Source organism: Camelus ferus, chromosome 10 (genome assembly GCF_009834535.1).
Source record: "Camelus ferus isolate YT-003-E chromosome 10, BCGSAC_Cfer_1.0, whole genome shotgun sequence".
NCBI lineage: Eukaryota > Metazoa > Chordata > Mammalia > Artiodactyla > Camelidae > Camelus > Camelus ferus.
In genome coordinates, this window is record NC_045705.1 from 19,823,490 (window position 1) to 19,839,488 (window position 15,999).

The 15,999-nt window shown below is 39.2% G+C and overlaps 1 protein-coding gene across 4 annotated transcripts in view; it reads right to left on the minus strand.

The window, feature by feature from the left end:
* WT1 (WT1 transcription factor) overlaps window positions 1–15,999 on the minus strand; it is a 46,113-nt gene that overhangs the window by 16,632 nt on the left and 13,482 nt on the right. For 3 of the 4 annotated variants that reach the window (XM_032488410.1, XM_032488412.1, XM_032488411.1), the window contains exons 4-5: window positions 12,591–12,668; window positions 11,515–11,565 (exon numbers count right to left, since the gene is read on the minus strand). In XM_032488410.1, the coding sequence (XP_032344301.1) occupies window positions 11,515–11,565; window positions 12,591–12,668 (129 nt within the window). The remainder of the gene's footprint in view (window positions 1–11,514; window positions 11,566–12,590; window positions 12,669–15,999) is intronic. The other variant, XM_014568115.2, reaches the window with a different exon arrangement.

Below are 15,999 nucleotides of genomic sequence, written 5' to 3' on the forward strand. Positions count from 1 at the left end.
ATAAGGCAACCTTCACATATTCCAAGGATTAGGACTTGGACATTTCTCGGGCTAATTATCCAGCCTACCATCCCAGATTTACTGGGTTTCCTACAGATACATTTGAAAGAGCTGAATTACCCTGGATCCTTTATCTCCAAGTTAATCTGAAGCACTAGTCTGCAAGAACATGGGTTCTGCATCTGAAGCCTGTGTCCCAGGCCCACTTTTAGCATGTATTGGCTCTGTGATCATGGGTGTGTCATCTAAACCTCTCTGTGACTGAGATTCATCCTCTGTAAAATGAAACCTATTTTATACATTGTTTGAAACTCTAAGAGCTTAGCTACCTGGGGAGTAAAAGTTATATATCCCTTAGTAACCTTATCCTAACAAAATGTTCAGGTCTATGGTTATATGCATCAGGTGACCAACAACCACAGAAATTAAGTCCCGTATGCTTCTTTTAGCCGGGTGATCGAGATCTATAGGATGTACATTTTTAATCCTTAGCACAGTCCTAGGAGTCATCAAGGGATATCACCTGAGGCAAATGACTTCGCCTCCCTGGCCTAAGCTTCTGGTAAAATGAGAAAAACAGCACCTCTCCATCAGACTGTTAACAAGTTCAAATGAGATTCAGGCAAGTAAAGCACAGTGTTTTTGCATATGGTTATGCCCTCCATAAATGTTACCTAATGGTATTCTACCCATTTTACAGCAAAGAATACTGAAGTCTAAGGGGAGGTTGGGTTATTTGCCTAAAGTCAGGCAGACGGCAAGTGGCAGAAATGGGGTTTGCCTCCAGGTCGGGGGCAGCTCTTCTTCCTTCAAAACCAGCTAGACTGTTCCGGTGGGGCAAGCCCATCCTGGGCTCGCTTCTATCATCACGACACTTGAATAACTCCCAGCTCTTTTCTCCAGGGGTATGAATGAAATTAGGCATGCAGAAGGTTTGAAAAATGCAGCGGGAGTGGGGAGGGTAAGAGGATGGGGGCTGCCAGGAGGAGCAAATTCAAAATATGCACTCTTAGCACCCTTTGGCTTCTGCTCTGAGGCACAGTATTTATTTTGGTATAAGAGTGAGGAACGCTGCAGGAAATGGCCTGCTTATATGTGATAGAGCAGTCGAAACCAAGCACAATTTTTACAAGAAAATTTCTTTCTACCTAACTGGGAAAATAAACTAAGCAGAAGCTGTTATCAGCAGAGCATACATCTCACGACTTCATTTCTGGCGGTGGTGTGGACTGTACATTTTCCTAAACAGCTTTAAAATGCATTAAAATGTATCCTGAGAAAGTTTGCTTTTCCTAGACAGCTTTAAAATACATAAACATGTGTCCCTAGAAAGTTCGCAAAAAGAGAAAAATGTCCCTCATATAACACAAATTATGAGCCCTCTTCATGCTAAAAACTTGTACATTGAGGTTCATCCCAGAAAAAAACTTAATGTTTAAAAGGTAGCTTCTTTAGAAATGATTAATTTTGATATTCTGCAGGCACAAGAAGATTAATAAAAAGGAATTGAGCTTTTACGGTTGAGGAAAACCAGAGCTGCCCTGAAATCCCTTATCAACAGAAGAGGTAAAAAAAAAAATTTTTTTTTCTTTAAAAAGCACCTTTGGAGGGCAATTAGCATTTGATATGGATATTCAAAAGGGGGAAACCTCCACCTGTGATTTCTCTCTCCCACCTCTAATCCTTGGCCAGGTAGGCATCCCTCCATCTTCACCTCTGTCTTCTCACATCTGCAGAGTTAAGTCAGATGAAAGGGAAGCACCCAGGAAAACCTCACACTCTTGTGCATCCAGAAAATGGAATTTGCCCATCCATCCTTCTTCTCTCTCCATCCTTGACACTTATGGCTATATGTGAGATGCTTAGGTGCCTGATTACTTTTGGGGTTGAAAATATACTTTGCTGCTGGCCTTGAGAACCATCCCCCCAGCTAGTGTGCCACTTCTGTGGAAAAGAGCAATGGAACCATGTTAAGAAAGTGTGTGCTTTCTGAAAGTTTAAACACAAGAGATGAGACTGAACATACCACTGGCTCCTCAATTATTCTTGCCCCCCTAAAAAAAACCCAAATCTAATCAAGTCTATTTATATAGAACATACAGGCGATCGATGGCTAAATTTAAGACTGTAATAGGAAGCAATCTGCCAAATCCTGATTGTGAGATATTCCACTGACCAATTGACCTGCTATCTCCAACAAGTCAGAGCATGAGCAACAGAGGGTGTGGGGTGGGGAGGACAGTTACATGAGAAAACAGAGGGCGTGGGGCAGGGAGGACAGTTACAGTATAAAAGAGACTTACGGGAGGACAACCAACAGAATAAAACAAAAACCAACAAAACAATAAGCCTCACGCAAATGCTCACCATGCACAATGATGAGCCAGAGAGAGCTGGACCTGAAGGAATCAGTCCTCAAAGCCTTGGGGCCAAAAGAACCAGGAACTTCCTCTAAGAAGCCTTAGTGATCACGCCAGAATGCTTAGGTTTAAAGCTTCACTGAATGAAAATCAAATTTCCCTGTAGCCAGAGTAATTTGAAAACCCGTTTCATATCCCCTTATAAGATCTGACTTGGGCTTAAAAAAAATTTGACTTGGGAAAAAAATAGATATTAAAATCTTTTTGCACATATTCAGAGCTGATGGCAACCTAGCACAGCTACCTTTAGTTCAACATGAATGCTCTTTTATTCTTTGCTTGAGGGTGATGAGCTAAGGGTAATATGTAAATAAAATTCTGCACAAATACCATTAGCAATGCCATCTAGCCATCCTCTTTTCTTTGTGTGATTTAATCTTTTATAGTGGAACTATAACAAATCAGTGTATATAAATATATAAAATATTATATATAAGTGTATAATGTACGTTTTGTATAGATACGTATTTACTCTGCTCCAGAGAATGTAAACATCAAAAGATGCAGTTTTTTTTAACTAATCCAGCACAGAAAGCAGAACGTAAAAATAAAGTAATTAAGTTAAATTTGATGAGTTTAAAAAAAAAAACCACAATGTCTGTAATCTGATAATTCGTGGGTATAAAATTTTCTTAGAAGTACAGTCTACAGAAAACAATTAGCCATATTTTTACTTCAAAAATTTACTTTCCTCCTGCCTCAGGTGTTTCATTTCAGTTCAGACCTCAAGAAAAAGATAACATTTTTTACTTCTAATTAAAATATAATATACTTTTATGTCACTTTTAATTAAAAATCATACTATGGTAATAATTCTAACTATTGAACTTTTTAATGAACATTAGAAAGAAGGCTTCCCCCCACTCCATCCTTCATTTATTTTCTATCCAGGCATTGTACATCTCTGCAGCATCCAGCTCCACATCATTTCTGGAGGGGAAAAGGACTCACTCCACTTTCACTAACTCTTGATTTTTTAAATTCTCTATTGAGTATATTCCCCTCAACCCCAACCTTCCTCTGGTAATGCAGTCTTCTTTCCCTTTCAGGGAACCAATCCTTTTTAATCCCACCCTCAGGCTCCAGGGGTAAGTACATGCCTAGCCAATCAGATCACTGCATTCTCTAGCCACACGACCCAATCCAGGCCAATCAGAGCCCTCCTTGGGTCTTCTGATGGAGAAGAACCAACAGGGAGGCAGTCTTCTTGTAAAGCTGTAAGTGCCAAAAAACAGAGCTCTTTTTGCCACAGTGGAGAGAGCCTGTCTGAGAAGGCAGCCAACACAGAGGAGAGCAGAGACAAGAGACAATGAAACAGTGTTCTAATGACACTGTCTCAGCCAGACAAGGGGTTTTAAAATACATACAATAAGCTGCTAAATTTAAATTCTCCTTTTGATCTATGCCAGTTATAACTGGGGTTCTGTTACTTGCTACAGAAAGAATCCTGATTAATACATAACAGTTATCTAAAGGTAATTAGATTTCTTTTTCAGCAAATATATCAAAACATGATAGTTATAAATAAGCACTGTGAAAGATCCCTTTTGGAAGATTCCCACTTGTTCCAACCATGCTAACCATTATTACTAAAACTTGTTTGTATTCCTCGTTTGAAAGTTTTTTATAGTCACAGCTCATATGTCTTCACTTCCAAGCATCCTAGCCGTTGGCCACTATTTAATCGGGAATACAGGCTGAGTGGTTAATAGCCTGATAACGACGCTTGTATAAATCAGCCATTAGGAACCATCAGGCTTTCCTCAGCATTCGAAATGGTACACAAACCTCCTCCAACTGACTTTTTTTTCTTTTATTTTACACTCAGAACAGAATTAAAAGAAGTTTTAAATCTACTTTCCCAAGACAGTTTGGGGAGAATACAGCACTCCCCCCCCCCCCAAAAAAAAACCCCACAATGCTTACTGGCCCCTACTGCTAGGAACAATATTTTAAGGCATGACTTTCCTTCCTACTTCAACACATACAAACAGGAACATTCTCAAAGACCACCTCATCAGACCATGCAAGAATATCTGGAGCTCCCCTTACATGTGTCTGGTGTTGAGATAGGTGCTAGTTCATCAGAATCTCAATTTCATCTAACTCACTGGGTTCTGCAGTTCTGTATTCTCCATGCCGTAGCTCTATGGCAAGAGACTGTTGTGAGTCTCACCCCAAGACAAATCCACATAGACAAAAAACCCTACACAGGAAAAATGAGCAGGAGCTTTTCAGCCTGAGTTCTCAAAGGCTCCCACCCAGCTTGCTCACACACTCTTGAAATTGAAAAGGTTTACTCAACCATGCTGAATGACATAAAAAAGCCCTCCCTGAAACCCTGGCATCCTGCATAGGGCTCTTAAGACTAAGCCCTTTCCTGCTCCTCCAGTTGAAGTGGAGGTCTGCAAGTGTGATGGCCACATGCACAATCACCTCTTCCACAGGGACCACCTTCCAAGCTGACACTACAAAGTATTTCAAGGTGAAGAAAAGGAAAAATTGTGTAATATATTCAAAGGAATTACACTCATTCTCAAAGAGACTTTGAAGCCAGAGGCATTAGTGTTAAAAATCCTGAAAGGAAGGAAATTCAAAATAGGGACATCTGACATAAAACACAAGACTTGGAAAAAAGTTGAGAAATACCATCCATGTTCTTAAAGAAAGAATTAACAAATTTTCAAAAGTCAGTCTTCTCCAAAATTAATTTTTAAACCTGATGCAATTCATTAAAAATTCCAATTAAGCATTTTTTAAAATAAACTTATTATTTTAGAAAGGTTCTAGATCTGCAGAAAACTTTCTAAAGACAGTAAGACAGTTGCCACATACTCTGTACCATTTCCTCTATTAACATCTCACATTAACACAGTGTATTTGTCACAGTTAATGAGCCCATATTGATAAAAACTTTCTTTGAAATTCACAAAATGAATCTAAAGTTCATCTTGAAGAATAAATAAGAGACAATAGCCAGAAATAGTTTGAAAAAAGAAGTACAATGTTAGGGAACATTCCTATCAGATATTTAAACAGACTATAAAGTTACAGCAAAGAAGATAGTCTGATACTTGGCAAAGAGTCAGACCCATCAAAAGAAAAGAATAAAGAGTCTAGAAATGAATCCAAGGAATTTGATAGGGTCCAAGGATTGATAAAGGTAATGTGTGAAGTCAATGAGGAAAGGATGGATTGTTCAAAATAGCTTGGGGATACTAGCTAGACATCTAGAAGAAAATCAAGGTGGAATCCAATTGCCAAAAAAAATTCAGAATGAATTCAATGTTTAAATGTAAGAAGTCAATCAAAAATATACCAAAATACACCAATAAGTGAATTAAAAAAAATCTTGAGATAGGAAAAATCTTTCTAGGTATAATAGAAAAGCCAAAAACTTTAAACTATGAAACATAAACTGATAATTCTTACTACAAAAATAAAAATTTCTGGCAGAAAAAAAATCAGTAAGATTAAAACACAAACCAGAGAATACATCTGCAGTACATATGGCAAGCAAAAGGTTAATATCCTTAGAAACAACCCTTGTACATCAATATTCTTACTGGGCGAACTATCCCAGTTCCTAGCTAACCAGTCTCCAGTTGCCCATGGAGTCCTTTGTCTCTCAAGGTCCTTGTTTCAGCAATTCTATCCCCTCTCATCATTAATTTTTTTCCTCTCTTCTTGATCATTCTCATCAGCAAACAAACATGCAGGTATTTCTACCTAAATATTAATTAAGTACATCAAAACAATAAAACCCACCTTCTCCTGACCCTTTCTCCCCACTGAACTAGAACCTCATTTCTTTGTTCCCTTTTGTGGCAAAACTCCATGAAAGTGTGTTGTCTCAACACAATGCTTCCAGTTTATCTCCTCCTATGATCTCTTAAACCCATCTCTATTAAGCTTTTGTCCTTTCCTTCTAGTCTTTCCATAGGCAACTATAGTTAATAGTTCAGTAAATGTTTCTAGAACTTCTTCTCTACAGATACAAATATACCCCAATATGTTTAAAAACTAGTTATCTCTGTGTGGTGAGATAACTGATCGCTTTTCTTTTTTCCTTTATAGTGTTTTGGTACTGTCTGAATTTTTTCAATATATAATAAGCCTGTGTTACTTTTATAATCAAAGGGAAAAAAGCTGTTTTCATTTTGATAAAGTCACTATCTAAGCCCTAAGAACACTACATCTGTGGCTTTACTTTGAAAATGAAGAGTTAGAAATAAAACTAAAATAAAAGAACTTGTTAGCTTTTAATAGGAAAAAAAAAACCTACTAAAACAGGCAGTAGCCCCTCATTTGAGAGAAGTATTATTTGGATGACTTGTGAGGAGCGCAGCTTCTATATCAATGTTTTCCTAGCTCAAGGTTATGAATTTTCCTTGGGTAGATGACAGGGAGAAGGATAAACAGTCAGTAGAGGGTCTCAGAAGGGCCCAAGATGGGATCATAGACGGGACAGGTCCAAAAGACTCCGTGAAGTCATGAAAGATATCCCCCACTCATCTGTTATACCTTCTTGCCCTACACACACACACACACTTTTATTAACAGATTGGAGCCCTCATTAATCCCACTTCACCTCCCTGCACTGACTCCACCATGCTCATTTCCAGCATGGCTCCTTCATCACCACCTTCCCTTTCTATCTTTTCTGCTTAGCTTCTTTCTTCTGATCTGAAGCAACCTGTCATTTTTCCTCCCCTTTATGAGGTAAACTAATTCCTTGTTTTAAAACAGAATAATGAGAAACAGAGTGTGGAGATGATAAGTCTTTGTAGACTTTTTAAGTGAAATATTTTTTTTAAATTTTTTAAAGCTTTTGGTGGGAGGAATTAGGTTTGTTTATTTACTTTCACTGGAGGTACTGGGGATTGAACCTAGGATCTCATGCATGCTAAGCATGCGCTCTACCACTGAGCTGTATACCCTTCCTCCGTTATGTATTTTTTTGAGTTTGAGAATATTTTCAAAAATGCTCTCCTGAGAGTCAAAACACAGAACTCCACAAAGGCCTACGAATAGACATTTGCTGAAACAGATCTAAGCAGAAGCCAATCATTTGGTATAAGAAAGAAAAGGACACAAATGTATATGTATGCATGGAAAAAGGTCTGCAAGTGTATGCAACATAGTATTAATAGTCGTGTCCTCTGGGCTACTGGGGGGAGTGTTAATTTCCTCCTATAAAGTTGTATTTTCCAACTGTTCTATAATTTACACATATTAATCACATAACGAAGAAATTAAGTAAGTTAATTGAATATATGCCCAAAGAGATAAAGAGGGAAGGACTAACAACAGGGAGGGGAAAGTAGCTGCAGGGACGTGAGAATCGAAAGCAAGGAAGCCGTTGAATTAGTTCACATTGAGAGGAACGGTGCACAGTTCTAAATCAGAGTGCCCATCTCTGTCCTGCAGATCCAGGAGAGCCCCATGCTTTCTTCTGGTTAAGTATGGCCAACAGAGCCTAGCCAAGTCCCAAGCAGTTACAACACATAATTGTAACCATATAAAAGGAGAAATTAACAGCTTTATCCTGGGATTGAGGTGGAGGAGTACCCTCGGGAATGCTGATATTCCCAGAGCTGCTTCTCTCCACCTTTGTGTTTGCATCACAAGCTCCAAGAGCCACTTAAAAGCAGGCTGTCCATTTTCAAGAAGTAAATCTCTCGGACGAATACCTTCTGTTCACGAGCTGGAGAGGGAAGGTGCCGGGCTGCGTGCTGGAACTCCCAGCCAGTGAAGACAGCTATCTCTTCTGGCACAGGTTCTCAGGGATGAGACCATGTCTAGTGGGGATTTTCTCCAGATTCGAACAGCCTTGGCCCTACCAAAACACGCAGCTTTGTTTTCACCGTACATCACTCATCCTGAGCCTTTCGCTTTTTTCCTTTCAAGCATCCTCAGGTCAAATACTACGTGTTCCCAACATTCTGAGTTTCTTGGACCAGCAAAGGGACATTCATTTTGCTCAGCACTCCTTTCACATTTCTATTGTGTTCTATTTCCCACTCCCCCTACCCAAGTCCCCAGAGAATAACTTCTTCCTTGTTTTAGTAACTTGGACCACAGTCAAGGTTGATGTGTTTCTCCATTTTGCAGGATATTTTCTTCAGAAGAGACAAAACAGAGGCTGACAGGGTTGCCGGGCTTGGGAGCAGCGTTAGGAAATCAGCAGGCATTAGAAACACACAGAAAATGTTTCTAAAGAAATAGAAAGCAGACAACAACGTGGGGCGCCATACACAGAATTATTCCTAAAGGTGGACCAGTGCTTAGAAAGAGTCCCTGGCAATTTTTTCTCCCAGTGACCCACTTAGAAAATTTAATTTCATTTGTTGGTGGGTGAGGAAAAGGGTCAGAGTTAAGAAAGTGGTTTCATAAAGAACCTTCTCTTTGACTTAAAGTGAAATGCAATGTTCTTCCATTCAAGGTCATAAAAGTAGCTCTGATCCTCCGGGGCACGCAGAGATGAGAAAATGAGTAAAGGGAGAAGGAGGAGGGAGGAGCAGATCAGTGGCAAGACTCCTTCCTCCCCACCGTATCATGTTTTCTTGCCCAAGCTCTCCCTAACATCCTCCCACCTCCCAGAATAACCACACTGCTCCCCAACGTCTAAGGAAAGATGTGTCTGTGGACACGCTTAGGACACAAGGAAACAAACTTACCCTTTTTTAAAAAAAATAAAATTTCCCAGGAAAGAAGACAAGAACAAGTATTTTGTGGCTGTTAGTCTGAGGTACATGATCTTTTAATAAAAACATGATAATGCCTCTCTTTGATGAGCAATTTAGAAGTTATATTATTTTTCTCCAAAACATGACTCACACCTCCAGTTTTACTGTTACAGATCTACCTTGTCACCATGATTTTTCTTTCCATTCATTTCAAATAGTGCCAAGATACTAGCTATAGGTTAGTGCAAAAATAGTTATTTCTCTATGTCTTCATGAAATCTTTCCTCCAATGTATTTTCCATGTTAACAGTGTTTTCATACCATGGCAAAGGAAAGTAAATTTGGTATCACAGAGAGGAAAGAGAACTACCCAGATTATATCCTCCCTGGGGAAAAAATCACTTTCTACTGGGATAACAGGTTCAACTGAATCCAGTTTTCAGCTATTTGTGGGCTTGGAGGAAAGAGCTAAGGAGATGCTTACTTTTAATGGCTAAAAGAGAGGCAAACTGTGGCTGACGATACATTAGTGAGTTGTAAAATCAATCCACACATTACAATCAGGATTTTTTTAATCGAATAAAGTAGAAAACATCAGTAGGCACAGCATGTAGTAAGGGTAAGTATTGTTTTGTGGAAACTGTGTATGCATGTGTGTATATTGGATCTCAAGTGTAAAAGATACTTAAAGTTTAAGAAACTCTAAATCTAGGGCCCAGATCCTGGACTCAGACAGAAGTGGGCTCCAACGTGGCTCTGCCACTTACTCACTAACTGAACTTGGTTAGGTGGGTTGATCTCTCAAGCCTCCTCATCTGAAAGATGGGTGTGACCATACTATCCTAGGATTGTCCAGAGATCAAAGAGGAAACACATACAAAGCCCTTCACACAGAGCCCAATAATGTTAGCATCCAGCTTTAGATAAATGCTCAGTTCACAAATGGAAGCAAACGTTATTCGATTTGCAGTATGTGCTAAAAGGATAAAAATCCAGTGTGAGACAAAATGTTAGTAAATCAGACAAGTGTTGTTTTCGTCCTCCTAAGAGTTACTCTTCTGCAAGACTAACTATTGGAGTCATTTGATGCTTTTTATACAGCTCTCTGAATAACGTATTCAAGAAATCCATTTTGACTTCAGAAACCCGTTTCTACAATGTAAGCACCAGACCAACAAGAGCTCTTCTAGGTGTTTTTTTTTTTCTTATACAGGATTGAACAAAACAAATTATTCACACTTCGTGCTTCATCCTTAATAATATAGCTTCTGACCCCTTAGCAAGTGACTAATAGCATGTGTCTGAAGACCTTAAGAGATATCAAAATTATCTCACCTATGTAAAGACCTAGATTCAAATACATGCCAAGGTTCCTTATCTGAAATGTTTGAAAAAAGCAAATAAACCAACCCTGTACTCCAGCATGAAGAAATTTAAAAAATTAAAATGCACTGCTCACTTCACAATCATGTTCTATCTATTCTTGGCACATAGTTTGGGGAGAGTTCCTGAATTCCGAGTAGAGAAGAGAGAATAAAATTGATGGGGCCCAGGAAGAAAGGGTGGGAAGCATGGAGAGTCAGTGGAAACACACAATGCTGAAACTGTCAGCAGCCCCTTGGATGGAAGTGGGGAGAGAAAAAATTCAAATCAACAGTAGGCTTTTTACTCTTGGGTCTAGAGAAAGAAAGGAAGTGGAGATTTGGTTAAAATAGCAGAAAAGTTAGAGGCTGTGGGTGGAGAGAAGGATCTAATAGTGAGTCTTAGTAGATGGAAAACAATTCTGCTGATCACTGAAGGATGATCCAAAAAACAGGACTGAGCCAACAACAACAAAAAAAGAAGGATGAGACGAAGGAGGCTGGTTCTGCTGTTGAAGCAGAGAAAATAAAATCAAAAGGAACAGTTAACAGAAACACCCCAGAGTAGATGCTATAAGGCTGGGGAAACAGATGTTTAGGAATGAAAACAAAAAGTCTTTGCAGAAAGTCTCACTTGGGGTAAAAATTAAGTTTTCCCTGAGAGATTTTAAGGTAAATAAAGAAAAATCAAGTATGATAAAGATTTGACTGATCTAACAGGAATATGTGTAATGCCACAAATTTAGTGTTTTTTGAAACATTTGCCAGGAAATGAGCACGGTTCCTACTGCATCATTTTTAAAATTGTTTTCCAGGAGCATGTTGATGAGAAATGTCACCACCTCCATTTTTACCCATGGTTTGTCTACAATAAACAAGAAGAGGCGGAGAGAGACAGAGAAAGAAATGGATAGATTCTTCCCATCCCTGTGCACCAACAGCTACCCTGATTACCCACTGTCAGTCCTAACTCCTGCATCACCCCAGATACCAGTCAACAACGCCTACGTCATTTGCTCTGCCATCATCGCATTGTCCACTCACTTGCTCTGCCCTTCTGTCCATTTCACTGAGCTGGAGCTCCCAGCAGCAACTCTAGAAGAGAAGAAGAGGTGGGCAGTGGGGACTGGAGCATGCATGGCTCTAGCAAGCCCCCCAGATCCCAGAATCCAATGAGAAGCCACCAAATACACAGAGACATGAAGCCAGCTGTCTAGGCAAGAGCACTAAACTGAGGCCTCGAAGCCCCCAGGGCTGATGGTGGGGTGGAAGGCAATATGGGGGACTGGAATCAGATCAGGTCTTAGAATCTCGGCTCTATAACGTAGTATGGTGTGAACCTGGGAAGATACTTAATTCTCTGAGCTTGACTTACTTATTTGGAAAACAGAATAACAGTTCCTAGGCATCATAATGCTGTCAGGAAGATTAGATGTGGTGATCTAGAAGAGCACCAGGTACACAACAGGTGCTTCGTGAGCACCACAGTCAACTGCTCATCACCTCAGATTTGAAAGTAGAAGTGAGTTCTTTTACTGTCTAAAGCAAGTTCTACCTGCATTCTCTTCTCATTTCTAGGTGCGGAGAACTGCCCTTACCTATGTTTGATTGCTGTGTTCTCCCTATTCTGGTCGAGTATCAAATGTAATAAAAGTCTGTTGGTGCAACCAGGAATGAGCACATCTGACTTTGGATAGTCCAACTCATCTTCTCTCAAATAGGAGTTTGGATCCTGGACTTTGTAAACTCAAATTATTTCGTGATAAGATAAAATAATGGTTAACAACTGTCATATCACTAGCGAAAAATAAACATTAAGTACAGTTGAATGGACACAACTTTAGAAAAACTCTAAAACATTCAGTAAGGAAAGGCCAGATTACGTTTTCCCAATATTCTCAACTCCCTTGTTCCAGACAAAAGCATCCCCTATTTATATTCCTGAAAATGTAATATGAACACAACTGACCAACTAGGGGAGGGAGGAAAGCATCTTAATTCTATAGAAAGCCACACTTATGCTTCTAAAACTACTCGCTTCACACGTTATAAGGACATTTACAATGGTTCAAACAGGTGTAAGTTACCATTTAAGGGCAATGGAATAGAGAAGACCTTACCCCTTTAACGTGGCTCCTAAGTTCATCTGATTCCAGGTCATGCATTCAAGCTGGGAGGTCATTTGGTATAAATTGTCGCTGTTAGAAAAACATCCAGAGTTAGAAATGCACAAGACAAAAAAAATATATGCAATTGTTTCTTCAAAGAGCAATGGACTTTTAACTTTTCTTTACAGTGAAAGCTTCCACATTCTCCAGGATGACAGAATACATGAGTCTGAAATGATTTTCATTTCATATCACCAATCTCTGCACAGTTATTCACTTCACACACAGCAGAAAGGATGTGAGAGTAATTTGGAAGCCTTTTTACAAAAAACCAAAAAAGTCTTAGTAGAGCAAACACTGAAGTTTCTAAAGAGGTATTAAACCTTTGAAGGGAAGAGGCTAAAGGGAGTGAAACTGAAAGGCAACACAGGCTGGATAGCTCAACATTAAAGTTAAAAGCCTGGAGCTGAAAGTAAAAAGACAGCAGATTAATTATTCGTGAAAAGGCCATTAAGTTGTTTTAATCAAAAGGATAAGTATCATGTGGATTATGAGGGCCTGAAAAGTCAAAGAGTGATGGGTGATGGATGGTCTAATACTCAAGGATGTGACAAGCAAAAAAAAGAGCATGATAAACTTTAGACACAACTGAAGGAATCATTCTCTGTAAATTTTATAATCCTGGTATAAGTCAAAGGGAGTTTTTTTTTAAAGCCCCAACCCAGTTCTATATTCTATGAGGGAAAACAATGGCTGATCATTTACATTAAGACCACAAAGGAGAAATATACTACCATATGAACCAACCAACTCTCCCTTGTTTTTCCTTTTCTTTGCACTTACAACTCTGATAAATATCTTTATTACATGTTTTAAAACACTTCTCTAAATGCATTATAGAAGAGCTATCATGTCTATTCTGTGAAACGACACTTCTCAAAGTTTTCTGCATGTACAAGTCATGAACATCTTTATTACATGTTTTTATTTTTATTAACCAACTTGTTTATTTATTTATTTATTTACTATTTATCTCCTTCCTAGAAAACTAGCACATAAGTCAATTATCAGATATCGTCTAAATAACCAAGCACCATTAGGAGTAAATTCAGTCCTGAACTGAAATGGTTAATTATGAAATTTGAGACGCAAGAGATTAATGGTTTTGTCTGGGAACCCTTGGTCTAAACACATTACAGAAGAACATTTTCCCTCCACCTTCATCGCAGAAGGGAAAGAAGGTAAGCAGCTTTCAATACCTAATATGCTATGCCAGATCGCCAATTCTGGACAGCCTCCGCCTTGTCACGACATTCCTTTGGGCTGTTTCATCCATCGGGCAGAGGCCAACACCGAAGTTTAATTAAGAGAAGGTTTTGTCAGGCTAACCAGACTGAGAACTTGTTGGGGGATGAGGGAAATTACAGCATTTACCCCTTGGAATAACTGAACACTGTGCTCTCTCTCAGCCTAGCTTGATAAATCATGGCGGAGTCCATCTGCCTCTCATATAATCACTCTGAAAATTATTTGGAACTCCTCAGTGGTGGGTACCTAGGATAAGGAGGAAATCAGATTCCAGGAGGGAATTTTACATATGAAATGTGAAGTGACTTCAAACTCAAAGTATGCGTAGTTTCATTAGTCAGTGCATATCTGGGCCCCATCATTCATCCCCGTGTCTGACTGGCTATTATGCTACCACAATATCCTACATATCAATGAAAAAAGCAGTGATTAGTTTCTCCTGCAGCTTCCTTGTTCGCAGCAGCGGCCGGTGCTGGTCTGTGCCACTACGTTTCGCAATTCCACGAATTCTTGCTGTAAGGCCAGTGTAATTAATTCCTGAAGGACCCCAATTTTTATTAGAAGTGCCAGCCTGCTGCATTTAACACAGGAGAGTTTCTTGAACTTTCTCTAGGCTGACAGTTCATTAATAAGCGGCCTCCTCCACAATCTCTACTGGTTTTTGTTCTCCTGCGCCTTTTCATCAAGCAATCCATTTATTAATCTTGCCATTAATCTCAGCCAACAGGCATTGTATTCCCCAGGCAGGTCTCTATTTTTGTCACTGATTTTTAAAAAATTGTTCACCAACTAAAATCACTCAACCCCAGTTGACAATTTTCCTGAGGTCCTATTGGGATGTGGGATCTTTCTGAAATTACTTCATCTTTGCATAAGACTAAGAGCATCATAATTTTCAAGAGGTCTGAGAAGCAAGATGAGTGACACAAGTTTACACACATGAGTCAATGAGTCCCAAATATCTAACTTTATGATTCAGGAATTTTCTCACAGACTTAAATAGTCCAGTGGATTCCTATGGGTCTCTATAAAGAAGTTCCCCAATGGGAAAATAATTTTAAGGACATTTTCTTGGCCCCCAGAAAGCAACCTCTCTCAAATACAGGGTCTGTGTCTTACACATGTGTCTTTCCAATGGGTGCCTGCTAAACATCTATACCGCACTGCCCAGTGTGGTAGCCATTAGTCAGACATGGCTACTGAGCACTTGAAATTATGGCAAGTGTCACATGCTGAAATAACATTTGGGCTTTTAGGTTAAATAGAATTTTAAAAAAATTAATTTCCTGTTTTTTATATTTTTTCTTTTAGTGTGGCTATCAGCAAATTACATAGATGATGTACATTATGTTTCTATTGGAGAGTGCTACTCTGTAAGTTTTAGAACCTTGAGCAAATCAGCTCAGCTCTCTGCACCTCAGTTTTTTAATCTGTTAAATGGGAATATGAGTTTCAATCAGTCTAACTTTATAGGGATGTTGTGAAGCTCTAATAATGGCTCTTTCAAGACTCTACAGACAATATATTTTAATTTTTTCTAATCTGTCAAATTTTGCACAGTACATTCACACATCCCCAATACGCTTCACAATAACTTTGTGAGGCAGGGTTAATAATGATCCCCGTTTATCTGAGGAGGACTGGGGCTCAGAGAGGTGCCTAGTGCTGACTTGCCTGATGCCTCCACCTCCACCTTAACCTGCCCCCTTAAAGGCTTCCTGGCGTTATTTGGCCTCTGAGCCTTGTCCTCTCACTACCATTTAAATAATAGTAATAGTAACATCATCATCATCATCATCATCATCATCATCATCATCATCATAATACAGACAGGAGTCTGGAGATGAAAGAGAACATGCTCAAGGCAGCATCATGAATTATTCTGTCTCCAGAAATTTACAAGATGCCTAACAATGCCCCCTTCAGCTGATTAAGAATAATGGGCCGAGATCTTCTTGATTTTAGTGGTCCTGACAGCTCAGCTTGCAAAGCCTCAAAAGGAGAGAGAAGGTGGGATGGGCTGATGGGGAAAGACTTTCAGAAAATCCCCAAGCAAAAACAAACAGACAAAAAAAACCCAAAAGACAAAAAAAAAAAAAAACCCCACAAACAA